At 40.6% G+C, this 27,239-nt stretch overlaps 2 protein-coding genes across 4 annotated transcripts; both read right to left on the bottom strand.

Moving 5' to 3' along the window:
• Positions 1-10,168: 10,168 nt before the first annotated feature.
• LOC114220958 (ATP synthase F(0) complex subunit f, mitochondrial-like) lies at positions 10,169-10,879 on the bottom strand. Of its 3 annotated transcripts, XM_088023633.1 has the most exons (3): positions 10,746-10,879; positions 10,400-10,409; positions 10,169-10,294 (listed from the first exon to the last, which is right to left on the bottom strand). In XM_088023633.1, exons 1-3 carry the CDS (start codon positions 10,877-10,879, stop codon positions 10,169-10,171), a joined length of 270 nt encoding a protein of 89 aa, XP_087879759.1. The 3 variants fall into 3 exon arrangements, with proteins under 3 accessions (XP_087879759.1, XP_027974838.1, XP_027974839.1); XM_028119037.1 differs by lacking the exon at positions 10,400-10,409 and having other exon boundaries at positions 10,169-10,306; positions 10,748-10,879; XM_028119038.1 differs by lacking the exon at positions 10,400-10,409 and having other exon boundaries at positions 10,169-10,197; positions 10,756-10,879.
• A 1,443-nt stretch (positions 10,880-12,322) lies between these two features.
• Positions 12,323-15,499, bottom strand: SCGB3A2 (secretoglobin family 3A member 2). Its single transcript, XM_028119086.1, is given in 5 exon segments — positions 12,323-12,384; positions 12,750-12,909; positions 12,911-12,963; positions 15,444-15,480; positions 15,482-15,499. Coding segments are annotated over 5 exon segments (330 nt in total).
• Between the last annotated feature and the right edge of the window lie 11,740 nt (positions 15,500-27,239).

The following is a 27,239-nucleotide window of genomic DNA, read 5'->3' as shown; positions in this document are numbered from 1 at the left end:
ACAAACTCAAAAGGAGATCGAAGAAAAGAATAGCAACAACTCTCTGAACAGAAAAGCGACCACTTTCTGGAAGGTAGGACGTACGGAGAAGTGAATCTGAGGCGATATTTGGGAGGATAGACGGTGGGGGAGGCGGCCTCTGTCAGCCGCTTCTGGCAGGTGATAGAGCCGCGGAGCACAAAACTGGAACTTTTAGAAGTCGGCTCCACTGAGGGACGTTGCTCCAGTGGCTAAGCTTGGGGTGGAATCCTCGCGGGACAGTGTGGTCTCAGGACCCTTGGGGTCACAGAAACACCGGGGGTGCCTGAGTGCGGCAGAGCTCCCAGGTATCGGAGCGGGGAAGCCGGCTGCAGAGACGGAGCCGAGGCGTGGGCTCTCAGCTTGGGTTGCCATAAACTGTGATTGGTGACAGTCGGGCCACTGCTTCTCCAGCAGGGACCCAACAAGCGTCAGATCCGGGGAGACTCCCCTTCCTCCCCGGGGAGGAGCGGCGTGGGAGCGCACCGCAGGGATCTGCTGGGTTTGGAGACTCGACACCAGGTCGGGTGCCAGAGATAGAAACGCTGGGTCACAGGCCAGGTGAGCAGGGAGTGCAGCCGGAGACCAGGGAGACGGGAGTGACTGACTGCTTTTCTCTGGCGGCGCACTGAAGAACGGGGCCCCGAGTTCTCGGCTCCTCCGGGGTGGAGTTTGGGAGGCCGCCATTTTCACTCTCGTCCTCCAAAGCTATACCGAAACCTTGCAGGGAACAAAAGCTCCTAAGAGCAAACCCGAGCAGATTACTTAGGCCGGACCGGCAAGAGCGGGGCAATTCCGCCTCCGGCAAAGACGTTTGGGAACCATGGCAACAGGCCCCTCCCCCAGAAGATCAGCACAAACAGCCAGCCAAGACCAAGTTTACCGATCAATGAGAACGGGAGAACTCCAGCACTAGGGGAATACTGCACATAGAATTCATGGCTTTTTTACCATGATTCATTAGTCTTTCAAAGTTAATTTTTTTAACTTTTTTTTTTAATTTTTCTTTTTCCCTTTTTCAACCAACATCTTATCAATCCCTTTTTTAAAAAAACATTTTTATTTTTCATTTGTAGAGTCATATTCTATCCCTTCATGGTAGTTACCCTTATTTTTGGCAGATATATATATGTTGTTCTCTCTTTAAATTTTGAGATACAGTTTCTTCTAACATATCACAATATACCCCAAATCTCTAGTGTATGGCTTTGTTCTAGTCTCCTGCCTGATCACATTCTCTCCCCCCTTTTTTTCTTTCTTTCTTTACTTTTTTTAAATCCACTTCTTTCTTTTTTCAAACATCTTCTTATCAATTCCTTTTTTTAAAAATTTTTATAATTTTCATCTTTACAGTCATATTCCATCCCTTCATCGTATCAACCCTTAATTTGTACATATATAAGTCTCTCTTTCCTCAAAATTTTAGGAGGCACTTTCTTCTAACAGACTAAAATACACCCAAAATCTAGTGTGTGGCACTGATCTGTGCACCAGCCTGATTATATTTGATCATATTGTTTTTTTGTTTTGTTCTGTTTTTGTTTGTTTTTATCTTTTTCTTTTCTTTTTTTCTCTTTTTCTTTCTTTCCCTTTCTTTTCCCCTCGTTTCAGGTCTTTTCTGATTTGATTATATTTTCTGGGGACATTGTTAACCTGTTAGCATTTCATTCTCTCATTCATCTATTCTCCTCTGGACAAAATGACAAGACAAAAAATATCACCTCAACAAAAAGAACAAGAGGTAGTACCATCTGCCAGAGACCTATTCAATATGGACATTAGTGAGATGTCAGACCTAGAGTTCAGAATCATGACTTTAAAGATACTAGCTGGGCTTGAAAAAAGCATGGAAGTTATTAGAGAAACGCTTTCTGGAGAAATAAAAGGACTAAATCTAACCAAGTCAAAATCAAAAAGGCTATTAATGAGGTGCAATCAAAAGTGGGGGCACTAAATGCTAGGATAAATGAGGCAGAAGAGAGAATCAGCGATACAGAAGACCAAATGATGGAAAGTAAAGAAGGTGAGAAAAAGAGAGATAAACAACTACTGGATCACGAGGGCAGAATTCAAGAGATAAGCGATACGATAAGATGAAACAACATTAGAATAATTGGGATCCCAGAAGAAGAAGAAAGAGAGAGAGGGGCAGAAGGTATATTGGAGCAAATTATAGCAGAGAACTTCCCTAAGGTGGGAAAGGAAACAGGCATCAAAATCCAGGAGGCACAGAGAGCCCATCTCAAAATCAATAAAAATAGGTCAACACCCCGACATCTAGTAGTAAAACTTACGACTCTCAGAGACAGAAAATCCTGAAAGCAGCTCAGGAGAAGAGATATGTAACCTAAAATGGTAGAAACATTAGATTGGCCACAGACCTATCCACAGAGACCTGGAGGGCCAGAAAAGACCGGCATGATATATTCAGAGCACTAAACGAGAAAAATATGCAGCCAAAAATACTATATCCAGCTAGGCTGTCATTGAAAATAGAAGGAGAGGTAAAAATCTGCCAGGACAAATAAAAACTAAAGGAATTTGCAAACATGAAACCAGCCCTACAAGAAATATTGAAAGGGGTCCTCTAAACAAAGAGAGACCCTAAAGGCAGCGTGCACCAGAAAGGAATACAGAAAATATACAGTAACAGTCACCTTACAGGCAATACAATGGTACTAAATTCATATCTTTCAATAGTTACCCTGAATGTAAATGGGCTACGTGCCCCAATCAAAAGACACAGGCTATCAGATTGGATTAAAAAACAAGACCCATCGATATGCTGTCTGCAAGAGACTCATTTTAGACCCAAAGACACCCCCACATTGAAAGTGAGGGGGTGGAAAACCATTTACCATGCTAATGGACACCAAAAGAAAGCTGGGGTGGCAATCCTCATATCAGACAAATTAGATTTTAAAACAAAGACTGTAATAAGAGATGAGGAAGGACACTATATCCTACTTAAAGGGTCTATCCAACAAGAAGATCTAACAATTGTAAATATCTATGCCCCTAAGACGGGAGTGGCCAATTATATAAGGCAATTAATAACAAAAGCAAAGGAACACATCGACAACAATACAATAACACTGGGGGACTTTAACACCCCCCTGACTGAAATGGACAGATCATCTAAGCAAAAGATCAACAAGGAAATAAAGACTTTATTTTTTTTTTTTTAAGGAAATAAAGACTTTAAATGACAACCAAATGGACTTCACAGACGTATTCAGAACATTCCATCCCAAAGCAACAGAATACACATTCTTCTCTAGTGCCCATGGAACATTCTCCAAAATAGGTCACATCCTAGGTCACAAATCAGGTCTCAACCAGTACCAAAAAACTGGGATCATTCCCTGCATATTTTCAGACCAAAATGCTTTGAAACTAGAACTCAATCACAAGAGGAAAGTCGGAAAGAACTCAAATACATGGAGGCTAAAGAGCATCCTACTAAAGAATGAATGGGTCAACCAGGAAATTAAAGAATAATTAAAAGAAATTCATGGAAACCCATGAAAATGAAAACACAACTGTTCAAAATCTTTGGGATGCAGCAAAGGCAGTCCTGAGAGGAAAGTATATAGCAATACAAGCCTTTCTCAAGAAACAAGAAAGGTCTCAAATACACAACCTAACCCTACACCTAAAGGAGCTAGAGAAAGAACAGCAAATAAAGCCTAAACCCATCAGGAGAAGAGAAATAATAAAGATCAGAGCAGAAATCAATGAACTAGAAACCAAAAGAACAGTAGAACAGATCAACGAAACTAGGAGCTGGTTCTTTGAAAGAATTAACAAGATTAATAAACCCTTGGCCAGACTTATCAAAAAGAAAAGAGAAATGACCCAAATCAACAAAGTCATGAATGAAAGAGGAGAGATCACAACCAACACCAAAGACATACAAACAATTATAAGAACATGTTATGAGCAACTATATGCCAGCAAATTAGATAACCTGGAAGAAACGGATGCATTCCTAGAGATGTATCAACTACCAAAATTGAACCAGGAAGAAACAGAAAACCTGAACAGACCTATAACCACTAAGAAAATGGAAGCAGTCATCAACAATCTCCCAACAAACAAAAGCCCAGGGCCAGATGGCTTCCCAGGGGAATTCTACCAAACATTTCAAGAAGAATTAATCCTATTCTCCTGAAACTGTTCCAAAAAATAGAAATGGAAGGAAAACTTCCAAACTCATTTTATGAGGCCACCATTACCTTGATCCCCAAACCAGACAAAGACCCCATCAAAAAGTAGAATTACAGACCAACATCCTTGATGCACATGGATGCAAAAATTCTCACCAAAATACTCGCCAGTAGGATCCAACAGAACATTAAAAGGATTATTCACCACGACCAAGTGGGATTTATCCCTGGGCTGCAAGGTTGGTTCAACATCCGCAAATCAATCAATGTGATACAATATATTAACAAAGAACAAGAATCATATGATCCTCTAAATAGATGCAGAGAAAGCATTTGACAAAGTACAGCATCCTTTCTTGATCAAAACTCTTCAGGGTATAGGGATAGAGGGTACCTACCTCAATATCATAAAAGCCATCTATGAAAAACCTACAGCAAATATCATTCTCAATGGGGAAAAACTGAGAGCTTTCCCCCTAAGGTCAGGGACGTGGCAGGGATGTCCACTATCACCACTGCTATTCGACATAGTATTAGAAGTCCTAGCCACAGCAATCAGACAACAAAAAGAAATCAAAGGCATCCAAATCGGCAAGGAGGAAGTCAATCTCTCACTCTTTGCAGATGATATGATAATTTATGTGGAAAATCCAAAGACTCCACCCCAAACCTGCTAGAACTCACACAGGAATTCAGTAAAGTGGCAGGATATAAAATCAATGCACAGAAATCAGTGGCATTCCTATACACCAACAACAAGACAGAAGAGAGACAAATTAAGGAGTTGATCCCATTTACAACTGCACCCAAAACCATAAGATACCTAGGAATACATCTAACCAAAGAGGCAAAGGATCTGTACTCAGAAAACTATAAAATACTAATGAAAGAAATTGAGGAAGACACAAAGAAATGGAAAAACGTTCCATGCTCATGGATTGGAAGAACAAATATTGTGAAGATGTCAATGCTACCTAGAGCAATCTACACATTCAATGCAATCCCCATCAAAATACCATCCACTTTTTTCAAAGAAATGGAACAAATAATCCTAAAATTTGTATGGATCCAGAAGAGACCCCGAGTAGCCAGAGGAATGTTGAAAAAGAAAAGCAAAGCTGGCGGCATCACAATTCCGGACTTCCAGCTCTATTACAAAGCTGTCATCATCAAGACAGTATGGCACTGGCACAAAAACAGACACATAGATCAATGGAACAGAATCGAGAGCCCAGAAATGGACCCTCAACTCTCTGGTCAACTCATCTTTGACAAAGCAGGAAAGAATGTCCAATGGAAAAAAGTCTCTTCAACAAATGGTGTTGGGAAAATTGGACAGCCACCTGCAGAAGAATGAAACTGGACCATTTCCTTACACCACACACAAAAATAGACTCCAAATGGTTGAAAGACCTAAGCATGAGACAGGAGTCCATCAAAATCCTAGAGGAGAACACAGGCAGCAACCTCTTCGACCTCAGCCGCAGCAACTTCTTCCTAGAAACATCATTAAAGGCAAGGGAAGCAAGGGCAAAAATGAACTATTGGGATTTCGTCAAGATAAAAAGCTTTTGCACAGCAAAAGAAACAGTCCACAAAACCAAAAGACAACCGACAGAATGGGAGAAAATATTTGCAAATGACATATCAGATAAAGGGCTAGTATCCAAAATCTATAAAGAACTTATCAAACTCAACACCCAAAGAACAAATAATCCAATCAAGAAGTGGGCAGAAGACATGAACAGACATTTTTCCAAAGAAGACATCCAAATGGCCAACAGACACATGAAAAAGTGCTCAACATTGCTCGGCATCAGGGAAATCCAAATCAAAACCTCAATGAGATACCACCTCATACCCGTCAGTATGGCTAAAATTAACAAGTCAGTAAATGACAGATGTTGGCGGGGATGTGGAGAAAGGGGAACCCTCCTACACTGTTGGTGGGAATGCAAGCTGGTGCAACCACTCTGGAAAACAGTATGGAGGTTCCTCAAAAAGTTGAAAATAGAGCTACCCTATGATCCAGCAATTGCACTACTGGGTATTTACACCAATGATACAAATGTAGGGATCCGAAGGGGTATGTGCACCCCAATGTTTATAGCAGCAATGTCCCCAATAGCCAAACTGTGGAAAGAGCCAAGATGCCCATCGACAGATGAATGGATAAAGAAGAGGTGGTATATATACACAATGGAATATTATGCAGCCATCAAAAAAAAAATGAAAGCTTTCCATTTGCAATGACGTGGATGGAACTGGAGGGTGTTATGCTGAGTGAAATAAGTCAATCAGAGAAAGACATGTATCATATGACCTCACTGATATGAGGAATTCTTAATCTCAGGAAACAAACTGAGGGTTGCTGGAGTGGGGGTGGGGTGGGAGGGATGGGGTGGCTGAGTGATAGACACTGGGGAGGGTATGTGCTATGGTGAGTGCTGTGAATTGTGCAAGACTGTTGAAACACCGATCTGTACCTCTGAAACAAATAATGCAATATATGTGAAGAAAAAAAAAGAAGAAGAAGAAGATAGCAGGAGGGGAAGAATGAAGGGGGGAAATCGGAGGGGGAGACGAACCATGAGAGATGATGGACTCTGAAAAACCAACTGAGGGTTCTAGAGGAGAGGGGGTGGGGGGATGCCTGGTGATGGGTATTAAAGAGGGCACGTTCTGCGTGGAGCACTAGGTATTATGCACAAACAATGAATCATGGAACACTATATTAAAAACTAATGATGTAATGTATGGTGATTAACATAACAATAAAAAAGTAAAAAAGAAATTCCAGTTAGTTAACCTACAGTGTAATATTAGTTTCAGGTGTACAATATAGTGATTCAACACTTGCATACAACACCCAGTGCTCATCACAAGCACACTCCTTAATCCCCATCACCTATGTCACCCAGTCCCCTACCCAGTATATAATTATTTTTGAGAGACATGCTCAGGAAGGATGAAACATGGTTCTCTTAGGGCCTATAACAAATTTATCTTGCCTGCACAGGCGCTTAGAGAGGGTTTTCTAAGAAAGTGAGACTTGAACTAAGTTGTGAAAAAAATAATTTGGAGGTTAAATAGAAGACTCAGGAGAAGAGATTTTTTTATAACTGAGTAAAGAGCATTTGCAAAAACCCTGTATCAGGTATCCTGTTGCCAGCAGTAAAAAGAAGGCCAGGGTGGCTAGGAAGCAAATGGAGCAAATGAGAGCAAAAGAGGCAAAAAAGCGCTTAGGCCTTACAGGACCTCATAGGTGTGGTCAGTATTTTATTCTTAATTTTGAGAACAATGGAAAGATACAAAAAGACTTTTACGATTAGAATGAGAAAGATCATTGTAGCATTTTGAAAAGATCCCTGCCTCCTGTGCAGACCACACTGTAGGAGTCAAAGCAGGAAGCCTGCTAGGAAGCTCTTGCAAGAGATGAGAGACTTGGAGGAGGGAGGGCCAGTGTGGGGAGGGGCAGAGGAGAAGCAGAGAGAGAAGCAGAGAGAGAAGCAGGGTCCTCGCTGAGTAGGAAGCCTGATGTGGGACTCAATCGCATGAACCTGAGATCATGACCTGAGCTGAAGGCAGACACTTAACTGACTGAGCCACCCAGATGCCCCTCCTTTATTGTTCTTATCATAATTTGTAATTATCTATTTACCCATGTTTACTCACAGTTTCTTTTTTAATTTTTTTTATTATTTTTAAAATTTAAATTCAATTAATTAACATACAGTGTATTATTAGTGTTTCAGGTCAGTGATTCATCAGTCTTATATAACACCCGGTGCTCATTACATCACATGCCCTCCTTAATATCCATCACCCAGTTACCCCATCCCTCCACCCCTGCCCCTCCAGCAACCCTCAGTTTGTTTCCTATGATTAAGAGTCTCTTACGGTTTGTCTCCCTCTCTGATTTCATCTTGTTTTATTTTTCCCTCCCTTCCCCTATGATCCTCTGTTTTGTTTCTTAAATTCCACATATGAGTGAGATCATGGTAATTGTCTTTCTCTGATTGACTTATTTCACCTAGCATAATGCCCTCTAGTTCCATCCATGTCGTTGCAAATGGCAAGATATTATTTTTTTGATGGCTGAGTAGTATTCCATTGTGTGTGTGTGTGTGTGTGTGTGTGTGTGTGTGTGTGTGTGTGTGTGTGTGTGTATCACATCTTCTTGGCTCTTTCCATAGTTTGGCTATTGTGGACATTGCTGTTATAAACATTGGGGTGCACGTGCCCCTTTAGATCACTACATTTGTTTCTTTAGGGTAAATACCCAGTAGTGCAATTCCTGGGTCATAGGGTAGCTCTATTTTCAGCTCTTTGAGGAACGTCCATACTGTTTTCCAGAGTGGCTGCACCAGCTTGCATTCCCATCAACAGTGTAGGAGGGTTCCCCTTTCTCTGCATCCTCACTAACATCTGTCATTTCCTAATTTGTTAATTTTAGCCATTCTGACTGGTGTGAGGTGGTATCTCACTGTGGTTTTGATTTGTATTTCCCTGATGACAAGTGACGTGGAGCATTTTTTCATGCATCTGTTGGCCATTTGGATGTCTTCTTTGCAGAAATGTCTGTTCATCATGTCTTCTGCCCATTTCTTGATTGGATTATTTGTTCTTTGGATTTGATAAGTTCTTTATAGATTTTGGATACTAGCCCTTTATCTGCTGTGTCATTTGCAAATATCTTCTCCCATTCTGTCAGTTGTCTTTGGTTTTTGTCGACTGTTTCCTTTGCTGTGCAAAAGCTTTTTATCTTGATGAAGTCCCAATCATTCATTTTTGCCCTTGCTTCCCTTGCCTTTGGAGATGTATCTAACAAGAAGTTGCTGAGGCCAAGGTCACAGAGGTACTTGCATAGTTTCTGTGTCTTTCTTTACACTGCAAAAATCTGTGGGGGTATGGGTCATGTTCATTTTGTTTATCACAGAATGCCAACTTTTAGCAAAGGTACTGCAATCAATATTGAATTTAAAAAATATATATATAATAGAACATGATAAATGGCCAATAACTATTATTATGATTATAAGTCATGTTAGTCACATTAGCTGTTATTATTATTTGATCAGGAAATAAATTCTCATTTGATAAAGATACACACCTAGCTAATAGCAGAGCAAAGGAAAAAAATGCTCAAAATGAAGCAGAGGTAGTTAATAGAATGAAGGAGTATCAGATAATTTTGATTTAGTTGCTTCTCCCAGGGAAAAATTTAATACAATAGAAGATGCTGATATTTCTTGATATACATCTTATATACATAAATACAATGTCTTCCTTGGTGATGCTAACAACCTGTGAGCACCCCTGCTGTCGTTAACCTACTTAAAGCCTGAGAGCTTTTCTACTGGATCCTTTCTAAAATTAAAAAAAAAATGCAGCAAATTAATTTTACTGATTTATCTGTTTGTATCACCTAACTCAAATGTGGAGACAAGAAATAATATAATTTATATTTTGCACCTCCTAACCCCCCAACACATAGTAAAGAGGAATGCATTGCTTTCTCAGGTTAGAACAAACGTATCCTAGGAACTGTCTTGGGCCCCTAATCTCATCTTTAGGAATGGAACTTCTCTGACCTCAATCACTTCAGATCCCAACTGCTGTTTCCAGTGGAAATTCGTTACTAGCTTTCAAAATTTTAAACATCATGTAGTTCTTGGCACTGCACTTCCACTTCTAAGACTTTTGTGAAGCGAGACAGAAATGAATGCAAATAAATGGATACTTAATGTAGTACTCTTTATAAGAAAAAAATTACTAAAAATAATTTAAGTGTTTGCATAAATGAAAGTTTAAATGAAGTATGAATCATTCGTACATGCTTTTTTTTATTTATTTATCTTCCATGTGCCAATCACCTTTTAGTGGACATTAATTCTCAATTAGGATATGAAAGGATTCAGGGGTGTGAGGAAAAGGTCATGGTCAGGAACGCAGAATGCACCCTCAATATCGGGCCCTCTTCAGTGGTACTTGTGTAGCTGCTCATGTTTGAGTTCCTTGTATGAAAGGAAGTAGTTGAAAAACTCGTAAGCTGCCAACACCATAGAAATTCCAGGGACATTTCCTTTCTTCACATTAACATATGTTAAAAAAAATTTTTTTATTATGTTATGTTAGTCACCATACAGTACATCATTAGTTTTTGATGTAGTGTTCCATGATTCATTGTTTGCATATAACACCCAATGCTCCATGCAATACGTGCCCTCTTTAATACCCATCACCGGGCTCACCCATCCCCCCAACCCCTCTCCCCTCTAAAACCCTCAGTTTGTTTCTTAGTGTCCATAGTCTCTTATGGTTCGTCTCTCCCTCCGATTTCCCCCCCTTCATTTTTCCCTTCCTTCTCCTAATGTCCTCCATGCTGTTCCTTATGTTCCACAAATAAGTGAAACCATATGATAATTGACTTTCTCTGCTTGACTTATTTCACTTAGCATAATCCCCTCCAGTCCCATCCATGTTGATGCAAAAGCTGGGTATTCATCCTTTCTAATGGCTGAGTAATATTCCACATTAACATGCTAAATGAAACATCAGTAGTAACCCCTTTGAAACATTCCAGCAATGCCTTTAGGAGTAAAATCCCACATCAGTATCCAGCTTGGCAGCTCTCCTATTTTGACATCGTCGATGAGCTTCTTCTCCTTCACTGGTATGACTGACACCATCTTGGAGTCCTAGGTGTCCATATACACTTTTTTAAATGAGCAGAAAATATTTTGAAAAATCACATAAAGTTGTTAGTGGTTTCCTCTACTTTGTGAGATTTATGGAGTAAAGAAATTAAAGTTACATATGTAATTATACACATAGTTACATATCATTATGGTTATATATAACTTGCACTAATTATATATAATAACTATTTCTACATTCTCCTTATCTTCACACTATTTTTTTCTTTTTTTCTATTTTTTAAAAAATATTTATTTGAGAGAGAGCGAGACAGCAGGGAGGGGGGCTGAGGGAGAGAGAGAAAGAGGATCTCAAGCAGACTCCCGTTGAGTGCAGAGCCTGACACGGGGCTCGATCCCATGACCCTGAGATCATGACCTGAGCTTAAATCAAGAGTCAGATGCTTAACGGACTGAGCCACCCAGGTGCCCCCCTTCATAATGGTTTTCAATTATACTTTTTATTTTGAAATAATCATAGAGTCACAGGAAGTTGTAAGAAATAACACAGAGAGATCCAGCATATTCTCTACTGAGTTTCCCCTAATGACAACATCTTGGAAAACTATACTACAATATCAAAACCAGTATGTTGATATTGATACAGACAAGAAACAAAACATACTCTGGTTTTTCCCATTTCCCATCTCCTATCTCCTGCCTGAGCCTCCCAGGGTCAGAATGCAGCCCAAAGTTCAGCTGACCTAGGAACCTGAGGGGTTAGCATCACAGAGCAGAGGAGGGAAAGGGTGGGGAGTGGATCTGAGGGCAAATGGTTCCAAGACTGGCACAAACTCAGGCCTGAAGGCAGATCAGGGCAGATATTCTTGGTAGGAAGAAACGAGGTTTTGCATTAAGGCATAAAAGTGTTAGCAGGAAAGAGATTTAGTGATTTTTCTCAGTGTGAATGGGGCTAGAGCACACTTCAAGAAAGGAATATTCCAAGAAAGAAAAGGAAGGAAGGAAGGGAGGAAAAACATTGACTAAACTAGACATGTAAACAAAGGCCAGGTCATGAAGGGCTTTGTAGCCATACTAAGGAACTTGACATCTGTAGGTAATTGTATATCACCAGAATTATACCTTGGAAAGATAATTCTGGCATCATCATAGATGGTGGCACGGAGAAAAGGAAAGGATAGTTCAGAACTTAGTAGCCAAAGGATGATGCAGTGAAGACCTAACTTGATGATGTTTAACTTAAAGTCAAGCAGAGAGGAAGACATGATTATGTATTCCTGAAAATGCCAGTTCTCTTGATAACAAGAGCCTCTCTGGAGTTTATGACCCAAAAGAAAAATTATCTAGTGGGCCCTTCTGAATAGAGCCCCTAGAAATAAACACAGGACAAAATGAAATCTATTCATTGCTTTATTCACTCTTTTCAGGGGTCACTACACCTTAGGATGAAATGAGTTCCAGCCCCAGAGGAGAGCACTATTCCCCTTCCCCTCCACTGCTGCTTTGTGCTGACATCACACCAAATGCAACAGCGCCTCCTGAAAGGCAGAAGGACAAGAATAAAAATCAAGTGGTTTACATGTGCTTAGCAATTTTCCAAAAATAGTCACCAACCTATTTAGCCACCATTTTACTGATGTGGAAATGGAGACCCAGAGTGGTTAAGTCCCAACTAGAATCACTAAGCTGAGAAATGCAAAGTCACAATCATAACAGATCTCTTTCATTCAAAAATCCCTTCTAGAAATGTAATGCTGCCCCTTCCTTGAGATTCCTGGGCATGCAAACTTTGTATGAGTATATCCAGGGAAATACATGTCTACAGGTGAGAACAGGGTGAGTGGGGGCATGGGGGGGGCGTTCAGGTGACTAAGCTCCCCCCATTGACAAATTAGTCCACAACCTATAGTTACCAGCAGTTTCTTCACTGCCTCAGAGGCCTCTGGTCCCAGCTCATTCACACACTTTCTTAGCCCTTCCACAAGGTGCTCAATAGAAATGCCCAGAGTGTTCAGAAGAAGCTTTAATGGATCCATAAAGGGGAGAATGCTGTCCACAGGTAAAAGGTAAGGCTTTGTTGACAGCATCTGGCAAACTGTTGGTAAGGAAGGCGGTAGCTGCAGAGCAAAAGGGAAACTGAGTGAAATAGGCACATTTGACTCCTGTCCACGACTGCACTACTTTCCACTGTGTCCATCAATAACTCTGTTCCAGTCTCACTTGATTTCCCATGAAAACTTTTGCCTCAGGGCCTTTGCACCTGCTGTTCTGTCTCCTCAGAACTTTTTTCTCCAGTTAGCTACACGTCTCTCCTCAAATGTTACCTCCTCAGAAAGGTACCTAAAATAGCATCATTTATCATCCTCTAACTTCATTTTTTCTTACCATTACGTAAAATAGTAAACCTCACTTATTTTGTGCCTTCAACCTCTAATATGCAGACTCCATGAGAACAAGGAATTTATGTTTTATTCACTACTGTACCTCATGCCTAGAATAGACCCTGGCATTTAGTAAGCACTCAGTAGAAACTGGTGGTTCACTGAACAGGAATGTACTTTGCATGTGGTTATCTCCACAATCCATGGCTTTGAGGCCAAAAAGTAGATTCCATAATGAACCTTCACTTGGGGACATGCATGAACCCAATCAACCACAGCCCAGGAAACTGCTCCCAACCAATTCAACCCAATGCTACAAACATAACTGAACACCAACTCTGTAGTGGTTAGTGCAGATACATAGATGAATAAGATGAGCATATTCCATTCAGAGAACTTACACAGTCTGGTGGACAATAAAGATCTGTACATGCCACAGTGTGGCATGTGCTGTGCTAATAACATCACGGATAAAGTTCTATGAAAACATAAGAGAAGGGATGACTAATTCTAATGTGACAGAGTGTTGGAGCAGTCTTCCCAGAGAGATGTTGCTGGAGCTGTGTCTTGAGGCAGAATCCAGGGTCACAGGGTAAAGTAGGGGAGGTGCATTTTAAAAAGGAACAAAATTAACAAGGGCACTGAAATGTGAGGATGAAAGTGTGCACACTGCCTGGTGAACCTTCCAGAGCAGCTGGAGTGCAGAGTTCCAGTGAGGTATGCTGAGGTGGGGAAGGAGGTAAGGCAGCAAAACCCAGGTGAGGTCAGATTTTTCAGAGCCTGGAATGCCATATTAATGCATTTGAGACTTTTTTCCCTAAGGGCAATGGGGAGGTATCAAGGCTCTTTTATGGAACAATTGCATTTTGCATCTTTGGCTTTAGATAACTTTCACATAGAAGATGAATAGAAGGGAAAGCGTAGAGAATGAGAAAAATACATACAATATACATTTTTACAAAACACATGTGCAAATATGTAAACACACATGTACATGAGAACACACATAAGAACACACATCTTCCTAGTAAGACCCTGCCATAGTTCATTTTCCTCTGGAATCCTTTTCGTTCCCCATTCAAATTGTACAAGTGGAGCCTATGCATCTATCTTCCCTTCATCTTCTGCCACCCATTTTCCCTCCAAAATCCTCCTGCATAGGAGGGATATTTATTTCCTTCCAACCAGCTTTCTGTTGCCACCTCCATCAGTAAATATTTGACACTAGTTACTAAAGACAACAAAATAGCCAAAACTGGTGAAGTTACAAGTTGGTCCAAAATTTCAGTAAAAAGCACAAACCAAAGTTGCCAATGTGGGAGTGGACAGCACCTAGTTTCTCATGATTAGTCTCCCTACTTATTTTAAAGGTTCTGGTGGCTGTCTTCTCTGCATATACTTATATACTTCCAGGGGAAGACCTTCAAGGCTTTCTATTCTTTGAATGAACAGTGGCTATCACAATACATTTTGCAGATGCATCCAAATATACTTTCCTGTATATTTTCATTTTAACTGAATCAGTTAAAATGATTCCCTTCAAAAAGAATGGATCAGGAATCCAACTTCTATACCCCACCTAGAAATTGAACTGTTCGCCCCTCAGTTCTCCCACAGAGCTCTGGCTGTGTGTGTCTCTGTGCATTAGTTTAGCATCATAGTGACTTCTGTCTGAGGAAGCCTTATCTCCCCCGTCAGATTACAAGAACCTTGTAAACAATCTGTGTCTGATTCATATCTAAATCTTCCCATGCTTATCCAAGTGCCCAACGGTTTGTAGCCATTCAGCAACTATCCATTGACTGTGTGAATGATAAATGTAGCTATGTCTCAGGAGAAACAACCTGGCAACTGATTACAAAAGATAGAAAGAATGACTCCGTATAGTTTCAAAAGAAGAAGTTACCAAGTGAGATTTTGACTCAAGATTAATTAATAAAGAAAAGAAAAACTATGGTGACAATGTTCAAGAATGTTGACCTCTAGTGTGAGTTGGCTAACTTCTTATGTAGGATTCACTAAGGATAATACTTCTATTGGGTTAGAGCTTGGTAGGCTGGGGTTGGGGTGAGGGTGGGGTTGCTGCATCTGAAATCCCTTCTGACCTTTCCATTCTGTGGTTCTAAAATTCCCTCCACCATATTCCCCTGGAAGCCTAGGCTTACTGATTACACTCCTATCACAGAAAAGTAGAGATACGTGTTCGGGCTACTTACCAGAGTAAATGCAAATGCTGACAGTCACCAGCAGAAAACACAGTTACCAGCTTCATGACAGGGTTTCTGTGATATTTACTTGGAGTTTAAAATTGAACTGCAAAATGCAGTGAATCCACTGAGCTAGTGGCCCCACTTACGGTAGTAGGTGTGATGGCTGCTTTCTGCACAGGCACATATTTATATCCCAGGAATGACCTATTGTCAGTCCCTACCACTTGACACCCCAGAGAAGAGCAGGAAGATGTTTCCTCACTAAATAAATTGGAGGTTTTTCACTTTCCCTCATATTCCCACAAGAAACAAAGCCCTAACTTGAAGCATTCTCAAGGACCTCTCATAAAAGCCCTTTCTTGCCCAGAGATGCCAATGGGAACATAGAGCTCTAAGAGTCCTTGTCTTGAAAGAATCTTGAAAAGAAGGGAAAGTTTTATATTGGGATTAAAAAAGCAAATGTTCTGTTTTCCTCCAGCTTTCTCTTCATCTAAAGTTTGCAGAATCACATTACCTGATAAGCGACCTAGTCGTGGAAGCAATCGGGAGGTCCCATCAGCTGTAGTATATACAGACTCAGCTTCATTACATTTAGTACCATATTTCTCTAGAATTTACTTCTACCCACCCCATCCCCACTCACACATCTGCCACGCCAAGACCTCTTATTTTTTCTAGTATCTCCCAGGTAATTTGAGAATCCCTCAGGTGTGCCTTCTCTGTTCTCATATAGAATAATAGGCTATAGGACCTAAAACTCAAAATGCCTTTGTAAAAACCTAGGATTCCATATTTACTCTTGGTGTGATCTTGGATTAAACTTTTTTTAAATCTCTAGTATGGGTTTCCTCATCTAAAATGTGGGTGTGTGACCCCGAGGGGGGAAAAATTTTTTTGGCAAGACCTTGTCTACATAAATAATTTAGGTCACCAAAACACGCATTTCAGAACCATTCCGGCAATCCAATCCCACACAGTCACACAAAAGAAACACCGTACCAGCCACAGGAGCAATCTGCTTGCAAGGCTGCCCCCTCTGGAGCCAGGACTTAACCAAGGAGCTCCAGAACATCCCTACTTATAAGCACGAGCCCTGCAACTCCTTGAGACATCTGGTGTCTCCCATGCAAGAAAGAGGGAAAGAAAGGACCCTGAAGGAGGACAAGAGGATTCAGGGTCCAGGTAGGTGCCAGGCCCAGGTCAAATAGCACTGCTGGCCTCAGCCATCGCCACCATGCAGGAGGGACACAGAACATTCTGAGGAAGCCATGCCAAGGCATAAGCGCCTTACAGTGCATGGCCAGGAGTTGGGGCTCTGCTTGAGGGTGTGGTACTGTCAGGAAAATTTAGTAAAATTATGGAAACAGAGAATGTAACTGTACCACAACAAGATTAAAACTTATTATGTGTCACCTGTTATTTATTCTTGTAATACAAGGTACTGTGTTGTAACTGCCATTCCTTTATTTTTATGCTACTTTATAAGCTGCAAGAAGGAGAAGATGATTTACCACCATGCTAATTCTCTCCTTCCACTTCTACTGGCTGTCTCTGCCAGAGACTGCTTCCATTTCTCCTGGGTATTAACACCTAGCCAGGCATAGTGATCTGCCAAAATGCTCAAAGGGCCAAGGTTGTGTGGGAAAGTGGTGGTAAGTTGATGCCAGCCTTTATTTTTATGTTGAGTGGTGCCTGGCTGGCTCAGTGGGTTGAGCATGCAACTCTTGATCTTGGGGTTGTTAGTTCAAGCCCCATGTTGGGCATAGAGCCTACTTAAAACAAAAAGCTAAAAAAATAAATAAAAATTTTTATGTTATGACCTCTTTATGGGATACTAACCAACACTGCCCTCATCTGCACTCGTCATTTCCCAGTTTCTCTTCAGATCCTTTCCCTGCACATCCCCTCCTCTGCTCTGTCCTAGAGGAAGCTGAGTTTTCCAAACCATGGTTTCTCGGCTTCCTTGCCCTTGTGTCTGGTTAGGTTCAGTGGACGGAGGGCACTGGTAGAAGATTCAAAGGGAAAGAATGGGAGAGTCCAGGCTATTTCTCCCTTTGTCACTGAGACCAGTGACTCCATCTTCTCTATGGCTCCAGCTCGTTCCAAAAAGGCCCTGTGTCTGTGGTCCCACCCAAGCCAGGCCAACCCCCTACTGTTCCAGCTTCTACAGCATGGCCCCAGCTCCTGGTCCCAACTCCTTACTCTCTGACTCCTGGCCAAAGAGCAGTAGCAGTTTCCAGCATTTTCTAATATCTGGATTGACTCAGCTCCCTATTTCTTGCTCTAACTGCCTTTCTAGCACCTTGTAAATTATCCTCCAAGTTAAATTCCTCCTATTTGCTCACCTGGTATGGTTTTGATTTTCTGGCTGGAATCTGACCAATAAAGCATTCTAAAATACTGTAGAGTTTTTGTTAAAAACAGATCTTTCAGTTTTTAAACAGAGGTGCCTCCCTCACAAGTGATAAGCTATATGTCCATGAGGGGCAGGGCCAAGACTCCTCCAAGAGAAATACAGCATTATACACACAAAAATACTTCTCTCTTCCAACCTTGGAGGTGTGTGGTACTCTCCTGAGTTTGTCTGCTGGCCTGACCAGCATGAGTTCTTCTCCAGGAAGACCTGTGTGCTAGATTCTGATGTGCCTATCGAATAACCTACCAGACATGCAGTGTTGGCTGAAACCTAGTAGCAGACACAGCTTAGACTGAAGGCTAAAACCTGCTCCATGCAAACCACACACACACACACATTCAGCAACACAAACACCCACATTCTTACACATGCATGAACAGTCATATGTGCTTGTGCACACATACACACATAACCATCAAATACTACTGTTTTCAGTCACTTGTTCAACAAATGTTTATTGATCATCCTCTGTGTGTCAGGAACCAAAACTGGAACAGTAAGCCAGACAAGCACATTTCTTGCCTTCCTGGATGTGACAGTGTAATGGGATAAAGGGAGAACGAATAGGCAAGCAAAGAAAAGAACAAGCGATAGGTAAGTGGTAAGAGGCAAACAGGGTGTTGTGAGAGGGAAGAAGGGGATCGGGAGTATAGCCAGACTTGAAAAGAAACGTGGACTTGGCTACTTCCATGATTCATGAGTTCAGAGCTACTGCATTCATCAGGTCTTTTTATTCCATATTTTTGATGCTTTGAGATCTTGGGGCCTTGCTGACCTTAGAGGTACAGCCTTTCCCAGGGTTAGCTAATTCCTAGAGATAGCAAATAATTTACTTGGGAGTGCCCCTTTCATATGCAAACCAACTAACCTAGAGCCCGTATGCCAACCACCTCCTTTATGGAACTCATACTCTGAGCCACTATACCCCTACCCTAATCACCCAGGGCCAGGTACCAGACAACTAGAGACAGCCCCTACATCCCAGAACCAACAGAAATTATTCAAACTAGCCAATCCTAAACCTGCTTACCCTGACTCATCCATCCCTTCCAAAAGAAGCAGTAAAGGCTCATGCCCACTTCACCCGTAACACACACACCCCACCCCATCACTTCTGACAGATCTCGTTCTTCCCTTGTGTTCCTATCCCCTGTGATGTGACAAGGGGAATCTGTGAATGTAACAAACTGTCTTTCCAATGGCAGTCACCTCCTGATCTGTTGGCCTGAAAAATAATAAAACCTATATTTTAGAAGAGGAATCAAGTCTTTTCTTAATGCCTTTGTGATGCTAATGTTACTGTCTTTCTTGCAGTGTAATTATTCAATTAATGTTTTCTCTGCCAGTACTAATTTGTAAACATCCTGAGGGGGTTTATTTTGTTCACATTTGTATCCTAACACAGAGGCTTACACACTTGATAATATTATTGGGAACCGCTAATCAGTGCCAGGCAGTAGACTTTGCATATATATCTACTTCATCCTCACAAAATCCCTGACCCTAAGAGCTTTTATCCCACTTTACAAATGAGAAGTCTGAAGCCAGAAGCAATGAATTAATTGCCAAGATTTCTTAGATAATAATGCAACCAGAATTTAAGTCCTTCCTCTTCTGATTTGTATTTCTTTACTTTTAAACACTTAATATGCATTTCCAGTAAGCATTGGTAAAATGAATTAATTCATTAAGATAAATAAAATGAAAAAGGAATAAGTGCCAGTGTTTCTAAGTTAATTTGGGATGTGCTTTTTGAATGAATTTTTTGTGTGGAGATTAAATTTATAATCAGGAATGGAAATTCCATTAGTCATTCAACAATGATTTACTGAGCATGTTTAGTATTTCTGGCTCTGTGGTAGATGTTAGGAATACAGCAGGAGCAAAAACAGGAATGACTCTTGCCTCATTTTAATTATACCAAGAAAACTGTTAGAAGCAAGCAAGTCAGTAAGTCTTTTTTTTTTCCTCTGTAAGAGGAAGTTATAACGAAGGCAACTGAATGTCAATGCAAGACACTGATCAGGAAAAAGAAAAGAATCAGCCTGAGATTTCATTTAACACGCTTCCTTCTAGCTGCAGAGGAGAATGTCAATGGGAAGTTACGCTGGAAATGTCAGACTAGAGCTTGTTATTTTCTCTCTTGTACTTGTGACGATAGGATGGTCAAACGTAGCCTAAACTGAAGGCCATATAAGAGGGGGAAATAGTCTTAAAATTTGTTTTTAAAAACACAACCACTTAGGGACGCCTGGGTGGCTCAGTCAGTTAAGTGTCTGCCTTCAGCTCAGGTCATGATCTTGGGGTCCTGGGATCGAGCTCTGTGCTAGGCTCCTTGCTTGGTGGGGGGTCTGCTTCTCCCTCTGCCCTCCCCCCCCCCGCCCGTGCTCTCTCTTTCTCTCTCTCAAATAAATAAAATCTTTAAGAAGCACACACATACACAACCACATAAAATGTAATCAAATGTCACAGCCCAGTATGTCAACCTCATAAAGATTGGAGAAAAGCAAAAAATCTGTTCCTGGCTCCCTTCCATATTAATTGAATCTTATTCAGTGAAAATCAGTCAGTCCCTTGTTATTTGAGGCTAACTTTTAGCTCCTTTCTAGGCACTGCAGGGAAGCCCAAATGGAATGTGAGCTCAGGATGATGAAATACAGGAAGTAATGGGTAAACCAAGACCCACTTGAAGCAAAATGTGGGCAGCATCAGAAGGGGAGAGAAGTGATGGGTCCAGGGGTTGATTTTTCAACAGAGACTTCATGAATTTAAGTGGTTCTTAAATTCAAAGATATGAATAAACAGAGAAGATCAGAAATAAAACTATAATTTGCAATGGTTTCTTTTAGAAAGCAACAAAGACAATTAGATGGGCCAAAAAGAATGAAGTGTGGACAGTGTCTCTTTTACCTTCCCACACCTAGCACTGACCAAGGCAGATTCCAAACACAAGTTTAGTTTGCAATCAAACAATGAGTTGGGTCATGGGTTCAACAAGAAGCTATGGCTAGAAAAGACTAAATGCTGTGCCTGAATGAGTCTAGCACTTGATCCAGCAAGACTTTTTTTTTTCTTTTGAAGTGTAATTTGATGTATGACATATATCAACTTCATGTGTACAACATAACAATTCAGTATTTTTATATACTGCAAAATGATCGGCACAATTAAGTGTAGTTAACATCCATCACCATACATAGTGATAGAATTTTTTTCTTGTGATGAAAACTTGTAAGATTTAGTCTCTTAGCAAATTTAAATATGCAACAGAATATTATTAACTATAGCAGCCGTGCTGTACATGACATGGGCATGCCTTACTTTATAGCTGGAAGTTTGTACCTTTTGACTCTCTTCACCCATTTTGCCCACCCTCATCCCACACCTCTGGCAACCAGCAGTCTGTCAATCTGTTCTCTATATCTATGAGCTTGGTTTTGTTTCTTTTTTTAAAAAGATTGCACATATAATTGAGATCATACAGAATTTGTCTTTCTCTGTCTGGGTAACTTCATTTAGCCTAATGCCCTCAAGGTGTGCCCATGTTGCTGCAAATGGCAGGATTTCCTTCTTTTTATGGCTGAATAATATTCCATTCTATCTACACACCATATTTTCTTTACCCATTCATCTACTATGGGCACTTAGGTTGTTTTCAAATTTTGGTTATTGTAAATAATGCCACTATGAACATGGGGGTATGTACATCTTTTTGAGTTAGTGCCTTCATTTTCCTTGGATAAATACCCAGAAGTGGAATTGCTGGATCATATGGATGGTAGTTCTATTTTCAATTTTTTAAGGAAGCTTCATACTGTTTTACATAGTGGCTGCACCAACTTACATTCCCACCAACAGTGCCCCAGGGTGGGTGCCCTTCTCTCCACGTTCTCACCAATACTTGTTATTTCTCATCTTTAGATAGTAGCCAGGTGTGAGGTGGTATGTCTTTGTGGTTTGGATTTGCCTTTCTCTGATGATTAATGATGTTGAGCATCTTTTCATGTACTTGTTGGCCATCTGTATGTCTTCTTTGGAAAAATGTCTAATCAAATCCTCTGCCTATTTTTTAATTGGATTGTTTGGGGGGTGTTTTTGGTATAATGCTGAATGAGTTCTTTATATATTTTTGATATTGACCATTTATCAGATAAATGATTTGTAAATATCTTCTCTCATTCAGTAGGTTGCCCCTTCTTTTTGTTGTTGGTTTCCTTTGCTGTACAAAAAGCTTTTCATTTGATGCAGTCCCACTTGTTTATTTTTGCTTTTGTTGCTTATCTGGCAAGACTTGATCAATAGTGAGAAATGTGGATTCTTATGCAGAGGGAAATCTGGTCATAAGAGTTCATAAGCAGATTCGTGGAAAGAGAGGCAGAAAGATCTCTTAGTGACCAGGAGGACTCTGGGCTCAGAAGACCACATACTCCCAATCTATGGCCCACTCCCACATTCATAGTTAATGTCACTTTCTTTTTGGAGGACCAAGAGAGCATCTGCTACACTTTACTTCCAGCAAAAATGTCAAGCCCTCACAGAAGACAGCTCTTCAATGTCCAGCATGCATTTCCACACCATGATCTTATCCTAAATCTTGCCTTCCAAAAAAAAGTCTTGCCTTTCAGCAGCTCTTTGTAGAAGAATGACTTCACCATGGTACCCTGGCAACCTTGCAGAGATCCACTCAGGCAAAGGGTCAAACTGTAGCTTATGTGAGTCTTGGGAACACTTGTGATTCTCTGAGTACCTGAACCTGAGAGGTGGGGGCCTGCTGGAGCTACGGTGAGGTCATCTCCCACTTACCCTTCCATCTCCCCTGGAAGGCTGTCTTAAGACATTTTTCATTGCCTCCCAGGTTCTGTGAGGTCTAAGGCCTCCTGTTCTACCCCACTCAGAAAAGAGCTGCAGAGTACAAAACCAAAACCTGTTTGCTATAGTCTAGAATGGACACTCAAGCAAGAGGATTCCTCACAAATCATGCGGTAGTCATCCAACCCCTTCTTGTCTGGTGTCATCCTTTCTGCTGTATGGGACAAAGCGGACAGGGAGCTGACGCTTTTGGTTTATTCTTCTCTTTGCTGTCTATGTAAGTGATCAACTGCCTGATCTAAAAGCGGTTCCTGTCTCTTCAGCAGCTGACTCAATCAGGCTTAGCCTTGGGCCACCTGGGTGGCTCAGTGGGTTAAGTGTCTGACTTTTGATCTCAGCTCAGGTCTTGATCTCAGGCTTGTGATTTCAAGCCCTGCATCAGGCTCTACTTAAAACAAAACAAAACAAAACAGGCTTAGTCTTGCCTTGTCTTAAATGTGTGTGCTTGGCACCCTTCCAAAACACAGCCAAATAGCATGTACACCGTGTGGGTGCGACTTGGAGAGGAACATGAAAATTTCACGGTACACTGCCAAGTTTAGGTCCTCACTCAGCATCTCAGCTATAAGTCATTTCCTCCTTTCCAAGTTACACGGTGACTCTACTTGACCAGCAGTACAGTTTGAAGTGGCATTTTTACTAAGGTGTGTGGGCCCCTGGCAAGTCTCATACAAATGTGCACAATAGCTGATGTTTTCTCAACAACGTCTCCACCTTCTCCAAATCTTCCCAGTGTTGCCACTGCTCTTTTGTTCCTCGAATGCCCTTATTCTCCCTTTGGTGACTGAGAGCACAGGTCCTGGGGCTAGCTGATTTTGGATTCCTGTCCTAGCTCCTCTGCGGAGGAGGTTGTGTTCTCTCTCTCGGCATCAGTTGTTAACGACTTAGAAAATGAAGCCAACAAAATGAGTTCCTTATTGGATTGTTAAAAAGAGTAATGAGTTAGTGTGTACAAAATACTTATAAAAATTAGTACTTCAGAATGGGCACTCAGTATATGTTAGCTATTACTATTAACATCACTACCACCACCACCACCGTCACCCTCACCACCTCTCCATATCTTTTAGTTTTCCAGCCTCTTAACCATAACCTCAAACACAGCAGCCACCATGACCAACAACTTCATGAACAATACTCATGTATTTCATTTTGAGTGGTATTTAGAAGAATTACAATCTTGTCTTTAAGAAATTCCATATTTCTTTAGCTTGCTACAAAGAATAGAAGGAGAAGAATAGAATAATCACTGTATCTTGTAAACAAATGAGGGAGGTTTTTTTGGTATATGGTTTTGAATTTGAGACAATTTCAGACTTGCAGAAAAGATCTGAGTACAGTAAAAAAAAAATTTTTTTTTCAGAACCATTTGAGAGTAAACTGTTGACCTGATGCTCTCTCACTTACAAATATTAGTGCATACAAGCAAAGACATTCTCCAACATGACCATAATCTGGAATTTAACATTTATACCTTGCCACCATCTAAGGGTAAGATCCAATTCAAATTTCATCAGCTGTCTGAGTAATGTCCCTTACAGTGAAGGATCTGTTACACTCAGCTGTCAGGTCTTTCAGTCATCTTCAGTCCAGAAGACCTCTCAGTCTCTCCTTGATTTTCACGACCTTGACATTTTTGAAGATTACAGGCCAGCTTTTTTGTTGCATGTTGCTCAGCTGGGTTTATCTGATATTTCCTCGTGGCTAGGTTATGGAAGAAGCCAGACTGTGTTCCCAGTGGATCCTTATTTAAGTTGGCACATGGCTTGTCCCCTTAACTGATTTATGTTGTTCATCTCAATCACTTGATTAAGGTGAGGTCTGCCAGACTCCTCCAGGATACTTTCTTCCCGTTGTAATTAACAAGTATTTTGTGGGAAGTTACTCTGGAACTATGTAAATACCCCATTCCTAATCAAATTTTCAATTTATCATTTAAATAACAAAATGGACTCATGGTTTCCTACTTTGTTAAATGGATTATGATCCATTACTCAAGTTTTACTTGAGCCCCAAATTTTGAGCCTCTTCAAGCTGGCCTCTTTGCCTTTGGGTGTGTCCCCAACATTCTTTGTGCACTGCCTTGCTTTCTGGCACTACCAGATATTTCAGGTTTATGGATCAAAATTCTCTGCCCCCAGCCCTGAATAAATATCTTCTCCAAGGAGTGACTCTTAGTACTTAGTATAAGAGTAATCTTGGGGGATCATCCATATACTAGGTTGCTCATTTCAACTGGGGTGTCTAAAGTCTGATCTTATCCTGCATTCATGCCTCAGTTTACTAGTTCCATCCACTTGTATTGATGATGAAATAGAAAGAACAGTTGACAGGGGTCAGAAAAGTTTTAATCAAGCCCAATTTCTTTCATTTAATTCCTGTAGCAAATCATTTCACCTTTCTGACTCTCAGCTTATTCATCTATAAAGAAGGGTCACTAATGCCTACCATATAGGGCTGTGTGGATTAATTTAGATGGTATATGTTCAGTCCCTTGGTTTACAGCTGGCATTACAATAATGAAAATCATCATTCTCATTCCATCAAATCTAGAAAAAAAAAATCAGGCCTCATTCCTTGATTGGCAGAAGAGGGAACTGAGAAATAAGACATAAGTTCGATGGTCTTTTCTTTTTAACTCAACACCAGCAAAAAGTGTTCAGGTCTCAGAAACCATTTAAAACTCCACAGGTTATGAAAACACAGATGTAAAAATCTACGAGAATTATCTATGAATGTGGTATCAAAATCAAAGAAGAAAAAAGTTCATTTTATTATCGGTTATTATTCACAGGCAACCTATTTAGATCTGAATTCAACACTTTGAAGCCATTTGCAAAATCCTATCAGTCATTTCAGACAGCATAACAAAATTACTCCAAAACTTGGCTTGAAACAACCCCAGTTTATTATTTCTCGTGATTCTTGAAAATGACTGTATTCTTCTTCTGCTTCATGGATGTTTACTGGGGCACTGGGATGGTGGATATACAAAATACTGGCATTTATGGTTGGCTTTGGCTAGGAGCTCAGTAGAGGCTGTCTACAAGAAGTCTTGGTTGTCTGTAAGTTCAAGAAAGTACATTCCAAGATATGAAAACTGAAACTGTAGATGTCTTAATGTCTTAGCCTCAACAGATATACAACATCTCTTATGCTATATTCTGTGATTACAGTCAAGCCATAGGACCAGGCCAGATCTGAGGGGAGAGGAAATAGACTCTTTGGTGAAAGTTATTGCAAAAACGACGTGGCCATATTTAATCCACTACAAACCCATATTAAGAAGGGTGTCCAAGGCTTTCAAAGGATCATATGAGAGACAGTTAATGAATATGGTAACATCAGCCTTGAGATAAGATGAATTAGGAGACCTTAAGATATTATTCAAATACTTGGAGGGCTATCTTAATGAAAGAAGAATAGATTAGGATGTAGAACAGGATTTGAGAGTTTTTTTTGAAATGTGATGAGAAATTACAGGAATGTACAGTTTAGTATTTCAGTACTGAAACCAACAAACAGTGGTTGGCTGAGGCCATATTTAGTGTAGAAATGTTCTTATAATAGAAGATGGATTAGATCATCTTTAATACCTTTTCCAATTCTATGATCATAGATTCTAACAACTTCCTTAACCTGAGGCTTAATTCAAGAAGAAACCATTTTAGAATTGGTGAAGCTTTTCATCTGCCATTTCTTGGATTTTATCACAAGCAGAATTCCTCAGCACGGTAAATGTTGATGCACAAATTATTTTTTCTCTGGGTCCCATTTTTTTTTTTTAAGGTTTTGGCTATGAGATAAATGAGACTATAATAATTTAATCAAAAGCAAAGCTACTTGATGCTCAACACCAATTTAAATACTTAAAATATTTTCTTTTGAAATATTTAAAATAGCTCACACCATCTCACCAATACTTTAAAGAGTGACACTTTCACAGGTCCTGAGAGCCGGGCCTTCAGGTTGACCAGCTGAATTAGATAATGTGTGATATGTTTCTCTGCTCTAGAAGTCCCATAACTGTACATTTTCTTTTTTCTTTTTTTTTTAAGATTTTATTTATTTATTTGCCAGAGAGAGAGAGAGAGAGGACAAGCAGGGAGAGCGGCCGGCAAAGGGAGAAGCAGACTCCCCGCTGAGCAAGGAGCCCAACGTGGGACTCAATCCCAGGACCCCGGGATCATGACCTGGGCCGAAGGCAGATGCTTAACCGACTGAGCCACCCAGGCATCCCCGTACATTTTATTTTTCCCAGGGCAGAATAAAAGGAAAAACTATGGGAAACCATGGGGTTTGTGAAATTTGAAAGGAATCATTTTAAAAATGGTTCACCAGTGCCCTCTTCTGGCCAGTTCAGAGATGGAGCTACAGTTTGTCTAGAAAACAAAACAAAGCAAAGCAATAGACAATAGGTTAGTAAATATCTTTGTGTTAGGCACCCTGTTAGAGGAAAATAAGGAATTGCAAAGTTAAAAAAAAGGGAAGGGAGGGCTTATCATTTCTGGTTTTTG

This window comes from Eumetopias jubatus, unplaced genomic scaffold (assembly GCF_037043125.1).
Source record: "Eumetopias jubatus isolate StellerSeaLion01/CBP00866 unplaced genomic scaffold, mEumJub1_p1.0 scaffold_5, whole genome shotgun sequence".
NCBI classification, from domain to species: Eukaryota; Metazoa; Chordata; class Mammalia; order Carnivora; family Otariidae; genus Eumetopias; species Eumetopias jubatus.
Note: the sequence above shows the minus strand (reverse complement) of the source record. Positions and strands in the feature narration are given on the sequence as shown.